The 15,241-nt window shown below is 45.8% G+C and overlaps 1 protein-coding gene and 1 long non-coding RNA gene across 17 annotated transcripts in view; one reads left to right on the top strand and one right to left on the bottom strand.

The window, feature by feature from the left end:
* Positions 1 to 13,216, bottom strand: part of LOC105496495 (zinc finger MYND-type containing 8) — a 149,032-nt gene extending 135,816 nt beyond the window's left edge. For 7 of the 16 annotated variants that reach the window (XM_011766982.2, XM_011766987.2, XM_011766994.2 and 4 more), the window contains exons 1-2: positions 13,064 to 13,215; positions 4,224 to 4,294 (exon numbers count right to left, since the gene is read on the bottom strand). In XM_011766982.2, the coding sequence (XP_011765284.2) occupies positions 4,224 to 4,294; positions 13,064 to 13,077 (85 nt within the window). In that variant the 5' untranslated portion in view covers positions 13,078 to 13,215. Of the gene's footprint in view, positions 1 to 4,223; positions 4,295 to 7,574; positions 8,027 to 8,089; positions 8,774 to 11,835; positions 12,168 to 12,786; positions 13,035 to 13,063 lie in introns of those variants that run through there. The other 9 variants (XM_011766972.2, XM_071079175.1, XM_011766980.2 and 6 more) reach the window with 8 other exon arrangements.
* Positions 1,665 to 9,716, top strand: LOC105496492 (uncharacterized). The gene is made up of 3 exons (XR_011613276.1): positions 1,665 to 1,780; positions 8,978 to 9,124; positions 9,382 to 9,716. It is a non-coding gene; the product is annotated as an uncharacterized lncRNA (long non-coding RNA).
* Positions 13,217 to 15,241: the final 2,025 nt, after the last annotated feature.

Below are 15,241 nucleotides of genomic sequence, written 5' to 3'. Positions count from 1 at the left end.
GGCATACGATGTTTGTATTTTTAGTAGAGATGGAATTTTGCCATGTTGGCCAGGCTGGTCTCCAACTCCTGGCCTCAAGTGATCTGCCCACCTCGGCCTCCCAAAGTGCTGGGATTACAGGCATGAGCCACCACGCCCGGCCCCGAAATAATTTATGTCAAGCCTCTACTTTCAAGGAGGTGGAGCATAGCTCTTCACTCTTTAAGTGTGGGTGACACCGTGTGACTTCCTTCCAAAGAGCAAAGGACAGAAAGAGAAGAAAGCTCTACCACAGCCAGATGGTCATGGTCAACATCAACAGTGATAAATCTTTTTTTTCTTTCTTTCTTTTTGAGACAGTCTCATTCTATTTCCCAGACTGGAGTGCAGTGGCACGGTCTTGGCTCACTTCAACCTCCGCCTCCACACCCTCCACCCTGGGTTCAAGTGATTATCCTGCCTCCGCCTCCCAAGTAGTTAGGACGAGAGGTGCCTGCCACCACACCCAGCTAATTTTTACATTTTTAGTAGAGGCGGGGTTTCACCATGTTGGCCAGGCTGGTCTCAAACTCTTGACCTCAGATGATCCTCCTGCCTTGGCCTCCCAAAGTCCTGGGATTACAGGTGTGAGCCACTGCGCTGGGCCAACAGCGATAGCTCTTATTAATAACACATACCCTTGATGTGATATGATGAAAATGGCATTTTACCCTATGTAGTCTTCTTCCTCCCCAAAACCCATAATCACAGTTTACCAGTCTAATCACGAGAAGCACATCATAAAAATCCCAACTGAGAGGACATCTACAAAATGCCTGACCAGTATTCCTGAAAACCGGTAAGTTCAACAAAAACAAGAAAAGTCTAAGAAACTGTCACAGCCAACAGGAGCCTAGGCAGACAACTAAATGTAACAAGGAATCCTGAGTGGGATTCTAGAACAGAAAACGGACTTTCGTGGAAAACCGAAGGAAATCTGAATAAGGGATAGCCTTTAGTTGGTAATAACATATCAAAATTGATGCATTATTTGTGACAATTACACCACACTAGTGTATGATGTTAATAATAGAAGAAATTGTGTGTGTGGAGCCAGGGGCTAACATGGGAACTCTTGGCACTATCCTCAAAATTTCTCTGGAAATCTAATACTACTCTCACATTAAAAGTTCATTTTAAAAACATAGAAAATTGGCCAGACATGGTGGCACATGCCTATAATCCCAGCACTTTGGGAAGTCAAAGAGAGAGGATCACTTGAGGCCAAGAGTTGCAGACCAGCTTGGGCAACCCACCGCGACCTCATCCCTACAAAAAAAAAACTTTTAATTAGCCAGGTGAGGTGGCGTGCACCTGTAGTCCCAGCTACTCAGGAGGCTGAGGTGGGAAGAAAGCTTGAGCCCAGGAGATTGAGGCTACAGTGAGCTTTGAGCCCAGGAGATCAAGGATACAGTAAGCTATGATCATACCACTGCACTCTAGCCAGGACAATGGAATAAGACGTTGTCTTTAAAGAGAAAAAATATATATGTACATATATATATGTATGTATATATATAAAACAGAAAATGACAAAATGACTCCTTCAGACTAGGTGGCCACCAAAAGCCTCCTTGAGGAGCCACCATCTGAGATAAGTCTGAGATCACAATGAGAAATGGGCAGTCTGCTCCCGGCAAAAGACACACAGGGGCCCCAAGGAAGGAACCAAGAGGAAGGAGGCCAAGGAGCTCAAGTGAAGAAATGGCACAAAGAGAACAGAACATCACAAAGAGAACAGAACGTCACAAAGGAAACAAAGGTAAACAGGGCTGGCCCAGGTAGGCAGGTCACGGTGACTTCAGACCTGAGTGGAAGGGTACTGGAAAGTCATTGGAAGGAGTTAGCAAAACGAGACAGAACCCGATCCACTTTTTTTTTTTTGAGCCGGAGTCTCACTCTGTCCCCCAGGCTGGAATGCAAAGGCGTGATCTTGGCTCACTGCAACCTCCGCCTCCTAGGTTCAAGCAATTCTCCTGCTTCAGCCTCCCAAGTAACTGGGATTATAGGCACATGCCACCATGCCCAGCTAATTTTTTCGTATTTTAGTAGAGATAGGGTTTCACCGTGTTGCCCAGGCTGGTCTCGAACTCCTGAGATCCAGCAATCCACCCGCCTCAGCCTCCCAAAGTGCTAGGATTACAGGTGTGAGCCACCGCACTCAGCCCACTTTTTTTTTTTTTTAACAGAGATGGGGTTGGGGAGGGGTCTCATTAAGTTGCCCAGGCTGGTTTGGAACTCCTGGCCTCAACTGATCCTCCCACCTCAGTCTCTGAAGTAGCTGGGATGATTGGCATGCGCCACTGTGCCTGACCCCAATTCACGTTTTTGAAGCGTGTTCTGGCTGCTGAGGGGAGAGGATAGGAGTAGGAGAGAAGAGAGAAAGAGACAATGGTCATTCAGCTTGGTCATGCTTGGATAGAATCTAATCCAACACCCCACATCACAAGTACAAAAATGAAGGGACAGAGACAGTGTCCAAGCCCCCTGGGGAAGGTAAGCAGCAGAACAGGGACAAGACCTCCACCTCCTGGCCCCCTCTCTTCAGTCCCTGTCTCCTGCTGGACCACATTTGATTCTGACCACAACAAGGGGGCTGAGAAGTGGCTAAGAGGCACGTGCTCCTGCAACATCAAAAACACCTCTGCGAGAAGGTACCTTCCTTGCTCTGAAGTCCCTGGTGGCTCAGCTCTCTTCACCATCAATGGATCTGAAACCTCCTGCCACCCCACACAGGCTGGGTCGCGCTGTGATGAGGGGGCAGCAGCTCTCTGCCTCCACCCAGCCTCCTCCTGCTGCTCCCCAGCATAAAGCACCCACCCAGTAAGCCAGGCCTTCCCACCTGGGGTGCCTCCCCTCCTGTGACCACGGCCAGAGACCAGCAGCCAGCTCCCACTTCCCGGGTCCCAGCCTTGACTACTGGACCCCCAACTTTGCCCCAAAATGACATGCTGTCTTTTTTTTTTTTTTTTTTTTTGAGATGGCATCTTGCTCTGTCGCCCAGGCTGGAGCACAGTGGCACGATCTCAGCTCACTGCAACCTCCGCCTCCCGGGCTCAAGTGATTCTCCTGCCTCAACCTCCTAAGTAGCTAGGATTACAGGTGTGTGCCACCATGCCCGGCTAATTTTTGTATTTTTGTAGAGACGGGGGTTTCACCATGTTGGCCAGGTTGGTCTCAAACGCGTGACCTCGTGATCGCCCGCCTTGGCCTCCCAAAGTGCTGGGATTACAGGCATGAGCCACCATGCCCGGCGACACGCTGTCTTAAAACAATCCTCAAAATGCTTTTGGTTTCAGACGCCTTTAGGGAGTCCCTTTGTGCAACACTCTGCAGCCATATGAGAACCTCCTTCCGGTAGTCTGCAATAACCCTGTCCAGCCTCTTCCTCCCTCCCCATAACCCCCAGTGCAAGGCTGTGTGTTCCAAGCAAGCACACAGTGACTAGTTGAAGGAATGAAAACACCTTGGTACAACCATTAAGTTTGGAGATGAGCCTTTTCATCAACCAAAGATACAAAAAACACTCTAGTAGCTCATTTGTAAAAGCACCCTGAAGGTAAAAGTGAATAACTGCTTCCTTTTGGGAAGCCTCATAAAACCTCTTTCACACAGACCAAATGAAAAGTACCAATCCCTCAATTAGAAGATATTCAGGAGTCTACTCTAGGCTTGTGAATAAACGCATAAGTTGTGTTTGCCCTAATTTGCTAAATTTTGAACTAAATGCAAACACTGGCCCCAGCATCCCAGCAAGCTCTACATTTGCTTTTTATCTCTAACCCAAGACCACCACTTTCCAATGAAGCAGGCTGACTTCATCCCACTTCTGGGATTCCAAAGAGGCCTGTTGTTAAAATCAGAAAACAAGCGGCAGCTAGAGGCTCTGGTGGCTTCCAGAACATGCTTTATTTAAACCGTGGCTTCTGAAAGTCACCCTGCGAAGAGGTAGCCAGCCACCCTCCGTCATGACACACAGGTAAAATTCACTGTCAGGACACTGACACAGACACCAGGGAAAGAAAACCAAAAGAAGGAGAGTTCTCCATAAATTAGGTTCATCCATCAAAAAATCTTATATCTGAAAATCCAAGAAGAGTTACAACGTCGGCTCAGAGAGCCACACTTCACTGCTCTACAACAACCAAAAGAAATTCCAATTTCCTCCTTAGCTCTAGAATAGATAAACCAAGATTTTTACTCACCTTTGGAGCGAGTAGAGATATCCATGCCCTCTACCACCTCCTGTTCTGTTTTTATTTCCTCTTCAGCCAAGCTGAAACAGAGCAAATTATGTTCATGTTTAGGAAGGCTGAGAACTGGCCCCATGGGGGCAGCTATTGGGAAGTTCTAGCAACAAACCCACCTTAAAGACATTCCCTCATCCTTATCCAGGGCTCGGGGAAGGAAACCCACACCTGATTTCAACAAAGTGTGAAGAGTCCTAAAGGAGTTTTTTAAGACACTAGGTTGGTTGGTTGTTTTTTTTTTTTTTTTTTTTTTAAGTCAAATTACTATTCCAGTTGTCATGCTATTGGGGAATGCAAAAGGCAATTTTTTAGACACACAATTACAACCTACCCCTGTGGGCCAATGAGAACCCAGCCTTCAAATAAACAAGCTTCTCATTGTTAACACAGGGTTCAAAGGCAGGGAGGTTGGAGGTGTTCTGCAGGGTATCCAGAATTCTGATCTCTGAATACTTTAGGGCAAAGATTTAAGATTTCCCACACCTCCCCCTAAATCTTACAATTCCCTGATGAGGCAGGAACATGAAAAAAAAAAAAAGATATAGGTTAAATTACAAAGCAGAAGAATATGCCCAGCTAGAAGCTAAAGACCTGGTCTCAAAACACTGAACCGAGGAGCACTGATTCCAGGAATCAGACCGGGGTCTCCACACTTCCAACACCCTGAATGCTTCCTCTCTAAGGCAGGCACGGCTTACTACTGAGTTGTGACTAATTATCCCCCACCACAAAAGTGGAATGAGGAAGGATTATTCAAAAGACAAAGGCTAAGAGTGGAGGGTTGGGGAGAGAAGCAAATAAAGCAAGCCCCTTTGCTGGGAGGGTCTGTCACCCAGAACATTCTCTCTCTCTCTGCTGGAACTGGAGTTGAAAGAGAGCCGGCCATATGAGATCTTCCTCCTACAGAGAACTCACAAGCTAAACCAAAGGAAAAAAAATAGAGTTATGCTTTTCATAGATGCAAATGGTTTGAGGTGCTAGAACTTTCCGAACATTCAGGCTGACACTGAAGCCAGGGATTTACTCCAGAAGCAATTCCATCAGACTGTGGTTCCACAGGAAGAAATGGGTGCATCACCAATTGATATGGCTGGAATTTTCCATTTGGAAGACTCAAAGCCAGGACAGGAAGGAGGCTGGGGAAGAGAGAATGTCCTGCTTGTGTTCCGTGGTCTGGGACTGTGACAACGCAAAAGGCCCAAAAAGACAGCCTCATGTCTCGAACCCTAGTATAAGGGGAAGATTTTAGGAGAGTTCCACGTTAGGAGGAGAGGATTTGGGATGGGAGCTAGATAGAAAGGAAACGATTATAGTTCAGAGTTAAATGATAGGAGCTTGGAGATGAAGAAAGGTAGTTGGTTTTAAATGAGAATATTCACACATTTAGCACTCTGATGCTGAGCCCTGTTAACAATTTCATTTACACAGCATCTGTAAAGAAAGCCTGCCACACAAATCACCAAAGAAACAACCGACATGTTGCCACAAATGGTTTTCATCAGGAGAAAGCAGCCTGCTAAATTTAAACACATCACTTATATGCAATAATACAACGGTGATTTATTGAAGGTGATTTCAGCACTAATGCTTTCTATCCCAACTTAAGGAGAAAACATTCTCAACTCAGAAACACACTCCGCCTGAAACATACACAGGTTGTCCAACTGGATGCTGTTGATGGGTTCTGGCTTGGGGTGACTGGAAATACATCTTAACAAAAAGCCCCATGCAGCCCTCGGAGATGGGTAGACAGTTCACTTCAAAGGAACAAATAGCAACCTTGATCTTTTCTAGCAACTAGAATTCTGTTTCCCTTTCTAGCATGAAGTATGTGAAATTCTAAACTTCTTGAAACCGATCCCATATTTTGAGTAATAGAGAAAACGCTAATCTGTGATCCAACTGAAATCTACAGTGGTGAGGGAAACAATTATGCAGAACTGAGCCCAAAAAACCCACTCGAAGGATTTCTGCAGCGATGAAAACATTCAAAGGTGTATTGATCATGGAGGAAGGCTGCATTCAAGGGAACAATTATTTGGCTTGTAACAGCCTAGAGGAGCTGAATACTTCAGGCAGGAATGCTGCTGAGAGACGAGGAAAATGCAAACTAGTTATGTGGTGGGTATTTGCTTCTGAGTTTTAAGATAATCAATGCTGGAGCAGAAGAGAGAGGGAAAAAAAAGTTAAGTTGTTTTATCTTTCCAAGCATTACAAGTGGGCACCATAATCACCCAACTTTAGCAATAGCACCACCAGCTTTAGCACAAGATTTCAAGCACAACAATTTAAGAAAACCATCTTTTTCACAGATCAGCAAACCATCCTTTCAAAAGGAACCCATGCACACACATGCACGCACACAATAACCTGTATTTGGCTAAAGGAAACTGCAGTGTCTATGCATTAAAAGGAGGCAGGAAAAAAAAAAAAAAAAAAAAAACTTCATTTACAAAAGCAAAGACCAGAATGCAAAATTAGTCATTTTGAATAGCCACATCTAAAGGGACTTCCTTTTTCCTATGCCACTGATTTCGGTTTTTGTGTGTTTTTTGTTTTTTTTGTTTGTTTGGTTTTTTTTTGGTTTAGTGTTAAGAACTAGTATGTTATTAGGAAAAAAAAAAAAAAACATGAATATTACATCAAAAGTAGTGGCAAGAAAAGATCTGTACCTGTCTGAATTGCCCCACTGATGTTGGTCAATTTCGGTTAAGAACTGTTCAGTCATTTGGGGGAAGAAAAACAGTCAAATAATTGTTAAAAAGAAAAGGCAGCTGCATCTGGAGAAAATACTTTGAACTTCTGTCATTAATACATTAAAGTCTTAGAACATAGACAGCTTATTTCCTTCCATATCTGCTAGCTTCCAGCAACCCTGATGATTTAAATCAAAAACAATGGGACAACAAGCTCTTGTTTCAAACTGACATTACTTTTCTCCCTTTAAAGGTCTGTTGAGGAAACTGGGGGCCCGCTAAAGAAAAAGGGTAAAATTAGCTGAAAAACAAACAATTTCTCACTCCAATAGGAAAACACACCATCAACTAGTTAGATACATTGTATACACTACCACCTCTTACACTCACATTTACCCAAGTCATTTGCCTGTAGATTTCACAAACTGATACATTTCAGGCAATTCAAAGAAATAACAGTACCTGCAAAGATAACCAAGACCACCCCATCCCATCCCAAAAAGAATAAAAGATTTCTTTCCCAATGCCTGAGCAAGAAAACCTATGCTTACTTCTTAACCTGCATGCACTGAAAAAAGAGCAATTAAAAGTTGCAGATGAACTACTGCACCTCCAGGATGCTTTAAGCCTTCTGATTATTAATTCTGAGGACTCAGGGATGGTCCGTAATTCCCAGGAATCTCATCTCCTCAACACTTCCAAGAGAGAGAAAAAAGCAAGCATCTAGTTTTGACAGAAAAATGCCTGGATACACAATGCCCACATATTTCTTTTCCCCAAGTGCCCCTACTATTTGACTTTTAAAGAAGAATATCTAAGCCATCTAGAATATATAACCAACATGCACAAGACTCTGGTTCTACAGATGAGGATCATCGCACAGCAATTCAAGAATCATGCATCATTCGAAAGGACTTTTCCAGGTTTTTACTTTCATTCAAAATACCAAAATGGTCCAGGCTGTAAGAAATATTTAATCCCCAAGGCATAACATCTTCCTCTTCTAGATTATAAAATAGTGAACATCAAAATTAAAAACCATGCTTCCCTAAATCTGCAATTAATTTTTTAAGAAATTGGGGTGGGGGGGAATGGTTAGCAGAGCAGCTTTATATAAGCACTCACCTAAAACAGGCAGAGTCATCGGTAGCTAAGCTATTTATGCAGGATTCTTAAAATGGCGTCTGGCAACACTGCCTCATTCCTGTGTTGAAGCTAAAATGGTAGCAGTTTGTTCAATAGCTGTAGCTCTTGTTTAAGCAGCCCTGCTAGTTTCAAAGCCACCTTCCTAAATACCAGAACTAGGAAAAGCTGAACCAAAGGACACCAACAACCCAACGTTTAGAAGCTTAAAAAAAACTCTGCAATGACAGGGAGAGTTTGTGAAGTCACAGGTTCCTAAGGAAAAGCCTTCTCTTGTAGATCCTGAGCTTTCAACATGAGGCTCTGTGATGAGGCCCCCTTGCCCTCGAATTAGGTGGGTAGAAGGTTAGGAATTGTGCAGCCCCGTGGCACAGACTGCAGACGGACAGGTGTCTCTGCAAACACAAAAATGTTCCCAGGGAGCAGGCTGGGGGGAGGCGAGGAGGAAGCCCGGTCCCCCTTCTCTTCTCAGTCTATTAGAAACCAGCTTTGCATCCATACCAAAAAGGTGCTAGGTAAAATGAAAGTGCTTCAAGGACAGCAGGCATCTGAAAAGCCAAGCTAAAGGGCTGCACCTCAGTCTACAGCCAAGGTAAAATAAAAAGGCTGTTTATAAGCTTGCAAACAGCCACCAAATACCCAGCCCTCTGAAGCAGCCAGTCCTAAGACAGTCAACATCAAGGAAAGACAATCCGAGTCTGCAGAGGAGAAACACAAGGAAAACACTCCCTTATCCAATGCACAGGATACTCACAAATTAGATTTCTGACCACCCCCAACAGAGCCTGAGAATTAACAATGGGTTTTGCAAAACCCGCTTTCAGAGGCCGAACTAACAGCCTGAGTGGATAACGTCATTTACTGTTACAGGTCTGAGCATTGGCCTCAGAACTCCTCTGGTGCTGGGAGTGAGGAGTTTCAAGGTGACTGCTTTTTAGCTCCAGGGGAGAAAGGAGGGCACAGTGCCCAAGGCCATGCCAGGGCAAGGACAGGCCATTGGCCCCCGTCGGCCGGTAGGTAGGTAATCGGGATGGGGGGGCAGGCTGGCAGCACACTGGCTGCAGAGCTGGCATGGCCACTGCCTGCTTGTTTGTCTGCAAGGAGAGTGGGAAGTAGGGGGGAGGGCAACCATAATCTTAGCAACCTGAGCCAAGGGTGAATCCTTGCTCAGATTTTGCATTTTAAGAGTAACCAAAGGGCTTCGAAACATATTCCCTTTTTAAATCTCTGCTGTTCAGTAGCGAAGGCCCCTTTGAATGTATCTTTCTTTCCAGAGTCAACCAGAGGCAAAGCCAGATTGAGGGTTCCCAGGCTGACAAATGTCTGCTGCCTCTGCCACAGGAGAGAGAAGGGGAAAGAGGGCAAAAGAAACAAAGACATCACACATTGGAAGTGGCTGGACTTTTAAAAACCTACCTTTGCCTCAGGGTTTTCTAGGTTACTGTCACCCCACTTCCTAAAAAGTGTCTCCCGTCCTCATATTTAAGACCTGATGCAGTCTCCCCACTGGTTCTCCCAGGGAAAGAAAAGGGGGAATGTTTTGTTTAAAATAAAAGAGGTTACAAGAAAGAAAGGAAAAAAAGCTATTGTTTTCATCCCTAATTTATAATCCAAGAGGCCCCCAATTGTTTCTTTCTGACTCAAATCTTTGAGCTGTTAATTATAAAAGTAACTGGACTTGGCGCCAACGGGCTAACTATGATCAGGCTCAGCAATTAGAAAAACTCTGTAGAAAGTTTACTGAGTGATTATATATAATTAATTCCTAGTTACAGACTGAACACTGACCATTTTCTGGAGCTAATAAAAGCAGTTACTCCCCCTCCCCCACGTGAATGCCACTTAATTTCCCAAAGCAGAAAGTGAACCCATCCTGGAGGGTCTTGAAGGAAAAAAAAAAGAGGAATCAAAAGCTTCAGTGTGTCTGTGTTTGCTCCTTGCAGCTGTGTATCCTCTTTGGGGACTGAGGAGGCAGAAGGAAAAAGGAAAACAGCCCAACATTCTGTTCCTCCCTCTGCAATTTACAAATGTGGCAGAGAGAACATTATACCTTGATGAGAAAAAGAAGGGGGGTTGGGGGGGAAGAAGGGAAGGGAGATGACCTAGGAATGGAAGGTAGGAGACTCTTCTGTTTGGCAGATCCGCTTTTCCTAAAAGGAACAAAGATGGTAGAAATTTCCAGAAGGCCTGTTCTTAGTTCGGCCACTGTAATTGTCAATCTTTAACCTTTCCTCCAAGTCTATTGGTTTAAAAGCTAGAGGAGAAGAACCCCATTGGGCTGCTCTGGGAGCCAGTACTGCCGTCCCTACCTAGTCCTGCTGCAATGCAGACATTTTTTTCCCCTTTCCTGAAACTGGAAAATAATGCTACTTTGAAAGCAATTAACTTTTTACAGACTCATGCTTGGTAGGGGTCACAGTACCAGAGGAAAAGTGGCTAGCTTGGTCCAGTGTTGGCAACTTGCTGGGGGCTGTACATCTGAGAACAGATCTTGGCTCTCCAAACCTGTGGGAGCCATTTTAATGCAAGCTTTTAGAGGACAAACGCCTTGCCCTTAAGTTCCCTTCCAGCCCAACAAACACAGTATTATGCAAACGTTGAAGGCACCAAACCAGGAGTCTTATGATTAGACACTGCTTCTAGGGAGGCCACAAGAACCTCAATATGTAATTTCCATTTACAGCAAGGAGATAAGAACAAAGAAAATAGCTGAGTGTCTAAACTTACTTGTTTGGGGCAGTGGCACTGTTCAGTTTTAAGTATGTAACATCATTAACTGCCTGCAGTTTTACTCTAAGAAGCTAAGCTGGCCTGCCTTGCACAGACTCTTTTCAACTTAGAATGTGGTACGAAACGTTTCTCCTGATTAAATGAGCCTTTTTCCAATTTGGTGTCAGAAAGTGGGCTACTGGACACTCATTTGAAAGAAAAAAGATTACTGACTCCATAAAGTTGACATAACACAGCAATTGAATATATTTCCTGCATTTACAGTCATGTCAGATTGGTCTCCAAGCTGAAAATTTACGTACTGAACTTCTAGGGAAATTCTAAAGGTAATGCTAAACAAGACTCTACTTTTCCCACTTAACTTCTAGCTGCAGCCTTAAGAGGTCAAGGGAAATGTAAAAAGTGACAAATCTTATGTGGGGTCAGCATGCATACAGATGTGTGGATGAGACCTGAAAAAAGGCCAAAATGTGTTGGTCAGTGAGTCCTGAATCAAACCCCAGTCTGGTGGCAGATGAGATTTTGCACTATACATAAGTCCTAAAGCATGAGCACACTGACACCACCACCCCCCAGCACACACATACCACCACCACCACCACCACCACCAGCTTCTGCCCCACCAATGTTTTTAGGGCTCTGCAACTCTAAGAACAAGCAGTTTCATTACATTTCACAAGCACATCACCTACTCACAGTTTGAATATCCAAACAAACCCCATTAAAGGTCTAGAGTCAAGTCACAATGAACTAAACACTTCTCCCCTGACTCAGGGTAAACAGGAAGTATAATCTTCAATCCTAGCTGCAGGGTATCAGGAAAAACAGTGGATTCAAACAGTCACCTAAAATCAAGACACTCTTTAAAAAGCCCTTATTTTGTTCCTGCTAATGAAGCCCCCAACTCCTGCAGCCAAGACCCCCTGTTACAAACAGACCCCAAATGTTCGCAAAACTCTTCAAACATGGTCACAGAGGAAATGGATTGCTTTACTTACCCAACAAATGTTCAAGCAACCGTCTCATTTTTCCACAGTTAGGAAGAGAGAACAGGCTGGCAGATTTGGGACTTGATCAAAAAGGAAATTTTTTTAAACAGTTACATGGTATTATTAAAAACACACAACAACAACAACACCACAACCCAACAACTGAATATGGAATGCTGTCATGAGCCACAGACATGATTTTATTTCCTCTACACTCCATCACACAGGAGAAGAGAGGAGGATACAATGTATAAAAGGGACAGGAAAATGAAAACAAGGATAAAAGGTAACATTAGTTCCTTGAAAATCATGCAAGAGTAGAAAACTAAGGGATTCAGAATCCTTGCAGATTTTTTCTTTTTTTTTTTTTTTTTTTTTTTTTTGCAGGATGTTGTCCAAGATCTCTCTCCCCACACCCCCCAGTCCCCATCCCTACTCCAAAAACTTCCTCCAAAACCTAGAAAACACTTTCAGAAACATTTGCTGGCTGTAGGCTGGCTTGCAGAACACTCTGTAGCAACCTAAGTCAGGAAAACAGGCTGAACAATGTAGTTTCAAGTGCAGAAGCTCTGTAGAATAAGAGAAGACCGTGTACAGACACCACCACCCACCTAGGCCCCAGGAGCTAGACTCTCCTTAGCACTGCTCTGCTGAGGGTTCAATTCTTTTGCAAACACGCTCCTCTCTTGTCAAAACTTATCCAGCCTTCCCAGAACCTCTTTGGAGAGGCAAACTTGCCTGCTCTGCTGTCTGCCATGAGCTCTCCTTGGAGAGGAGCCTGTTTGCTTACCTTCCATTTTCTTCCCCCAGCAGGGCATGTGGCAAAAGAGAAGACAATAGTGCAGGGGTGGGGGGGGGGGAACTGCTCAGAGAGAGAGAGAGGGGAAGAGAGAGGGAAGAGGGAAAGAAAAAAGAAGAAGAAGAAGAAGAAGAAAAAAAAAAGCTTCTTTTTTGGCATACCAGGATCTAGCTTCAAACTCTTCCAGAAACACCATGCCCTGGTGGAAGGAAAGGTGTGCCAGGCCCTTGCCAGTTTGCAAAATCAAGCTATGGCTAATGGCTACTGAGCCATGTGACCCAAGAAAGCAAAAAAATTCTCTCTAAACAGTTCCAAGTTAACATAAGTGCTCTGGGGGTGAGTGTGGCACGGCCAGCCACAGAGAAATCACACTGCTCGCCCACAATTCGGATGTCTCAGAGGGAGGGGGAAAAAAGATGGTTAAAAAGTCGAGCTTACCTCTGTGGATGCATTGTTAACACTGTGTAATGTCAATACTTATAAAACATGGAGGACAGGCTCCTAGTTCTCACAGAAAAAGGGTTTGGCACTTCGGCTGATGATCTGGCCGCCTAATAAAAGCTCATCCCCGATTGGCTGCCCTGGCAAATCGGAGTGTAAAGCCGCCCCGGATTGGCTGAAACACTTCCTGAGCGATTATCTTTGTGAGGCTCGGGTGAGCAAGAGCCATCCTGTGCATAGAAAAAGACAGGCTAAGCTAGGCCTTTTGCAGCAAGAAAAACTTGGGAAAGGGGCCCCCACACGCACTTCTCCTGCACCCTGGCTAGATTTCCCGGCACGGGCCGGCCAGGACAGCCAGCCTGACCTGCTCCAGGGAAGCCTGAGGACTGGAGGCCCCTGGGAAGGGAGTTTCTTGGAGTGGGCTGGAACGGCTCACCCTCACCTGCCCCCAGAGAAACGGCCCTTGTCCAGGGAGGAAGGCCAGGCGTTTTCTAGAACAGTCCAGCAGGGTGGCTCTCCAAGGGGAAGGGGAAGCTGGGGAGTGGGGAGTCCCACGGAAACAGCCAAGGGGGCCAGAAAAAGGGGCTTGAGGCAGGCCTCTGAGGAGCTGGGGAAGCAGGCAGACCGGGGGAGCCACGAAAAATCAGCAGAGAGCAGCCCTGGCTTCTCAGAGGAGCGAGGAGTAGCTGCTGAGGGGAGGAGGGGAGCAGAGTGGTCAAGTTTGCATAGTCATTGTCCCCATGCCTCCTTGCAAGGCAGGCCAGAGAGCCGTGGGCCTCTCGCCCTGCTTAGCCAGTCCTGCGTGCAAAATCAACGTGGGTTCCTGCCTCCCTGCCACGATGCCAAGGGGGACCCCTCTCCGTCCTTACCCTAAGAAAAACCCAAAGCCCTCCTCGCAGGCCACATGCCTGGATCTACAAACTTCCCTTGCCTCCCGGCCCCTCCCCCACGGCCGAGGCCTGCTAAACCTGTCAGTTAAACACAAATCTGACTTCCGTATTAGCCTGCGATGCCTTCGGCTTCCTGCCTGTTAACCCTCTCTCGGACTCCGGGCCTGGCTGGGAAAAACTAGGCCTTGAGATCGCAGCAAAGGCCTGTGGAAAAATACCAGCTGCAGCTCTCCCGGCAGATGCAGAGAGAGAGAGAGAGAGAGCCGCTGTCTCTCAGCCTTTGCTTCCCAGGGAGGCGTGTACCTTGTGAATCCAGGGCACAGGCAGTGCCTCTCGGGCTGAGAAGCCATTTCAATCCAGAGGGAGACAGAAAGATGGCACGCTCAGCCCGGAAACAAGAGCCCCCATTATGCGTCAGGCCTACCCCCGTAGGTCAGCCCTTCCTGCCACAATCATCCCTGTATGTGTGTGCCTGGGGGAGTTGGGCCCTCCTCGGTGGGCAGACAAATCCCCTGGGCTTCCTAAGGATTCTTGCTTCCATTTATTTGCACAGAGAACGGCTTCTTTTCGTCCCCCAAGGCAGATGGAGCAGCGATTTCACACACAGCCCTCCATTTGGCAGCCCCCCCACCCCCATCTCTGGCACCACTCCCCAGTAAAATATTAACTGGTTGTTCAGAGCTGCTTATCATTCTACCCACTTCAATTGCGTTAGGAGGTCTTTGCCGGTCTCCTCCCTAAAGCTGCCTCTGCAGTTGGTCCGTACCCAGAGATCGAAAAGGACCTTAAAATGTCCAAGTTTTCTTGCTTGCTTTCCTTCTTCAGCATTTTAAATGACAAGGTGCTTAATTAACAGGATTTTTTAAAACAGCAAGCTGGAACCACAGAAGCTAAATAAACACCATTCTTTAGAGGCTGGAGAAAGCTTCCAGAGTTAACGCAGCCATATGCCAGGAGGCATAACTCTGGAGCAATAAAGTCTCCCCTCTCCTCCTAAAATTAGGACTTGTGGGCTTTCTTGTCCCACACGGTTCCCACAAAGAAAACGAAGAGCTGATGGCTTGCTTTCCCTGCCCTTCCAACCCCCACATGGACAACAGATGCCCACTGCTTGTACATAAATTCTTCCTGGCCGGGAATCTCCTATCAAACAGGCTCAGGAACGAGCTAGGAATTGAAACTCGCTGTACTGCAGGGCAGGACCCAGCCTTTATGAAAACGGACAGGATGTTGCTGTTGTTACTGTTTTAGACTGCTGAGGCCAAGCTGCAGGGAGGGACAGTTC

This window comes from Macaca nemestrina, chromosome 15, assembly GCF_043159975.1.
Source record: "Macaca nemestrina isolate mMacNem1 chromosome 15, mMacNem.hap1, whole genome shotgun sequence".
In the NCBI taxonomy this organism is placed as follows: Eukaryota; Metazoa; Chordata; class Mammalia; order Primates; family Cercopithecidae; genus Macaca; species Macaca nemestrina.
The sequence above is the reverse complement of the archived record's forward strand: the minus strand, read 5'-3'. Positions and strand labels throughout refer to the sequence as shown.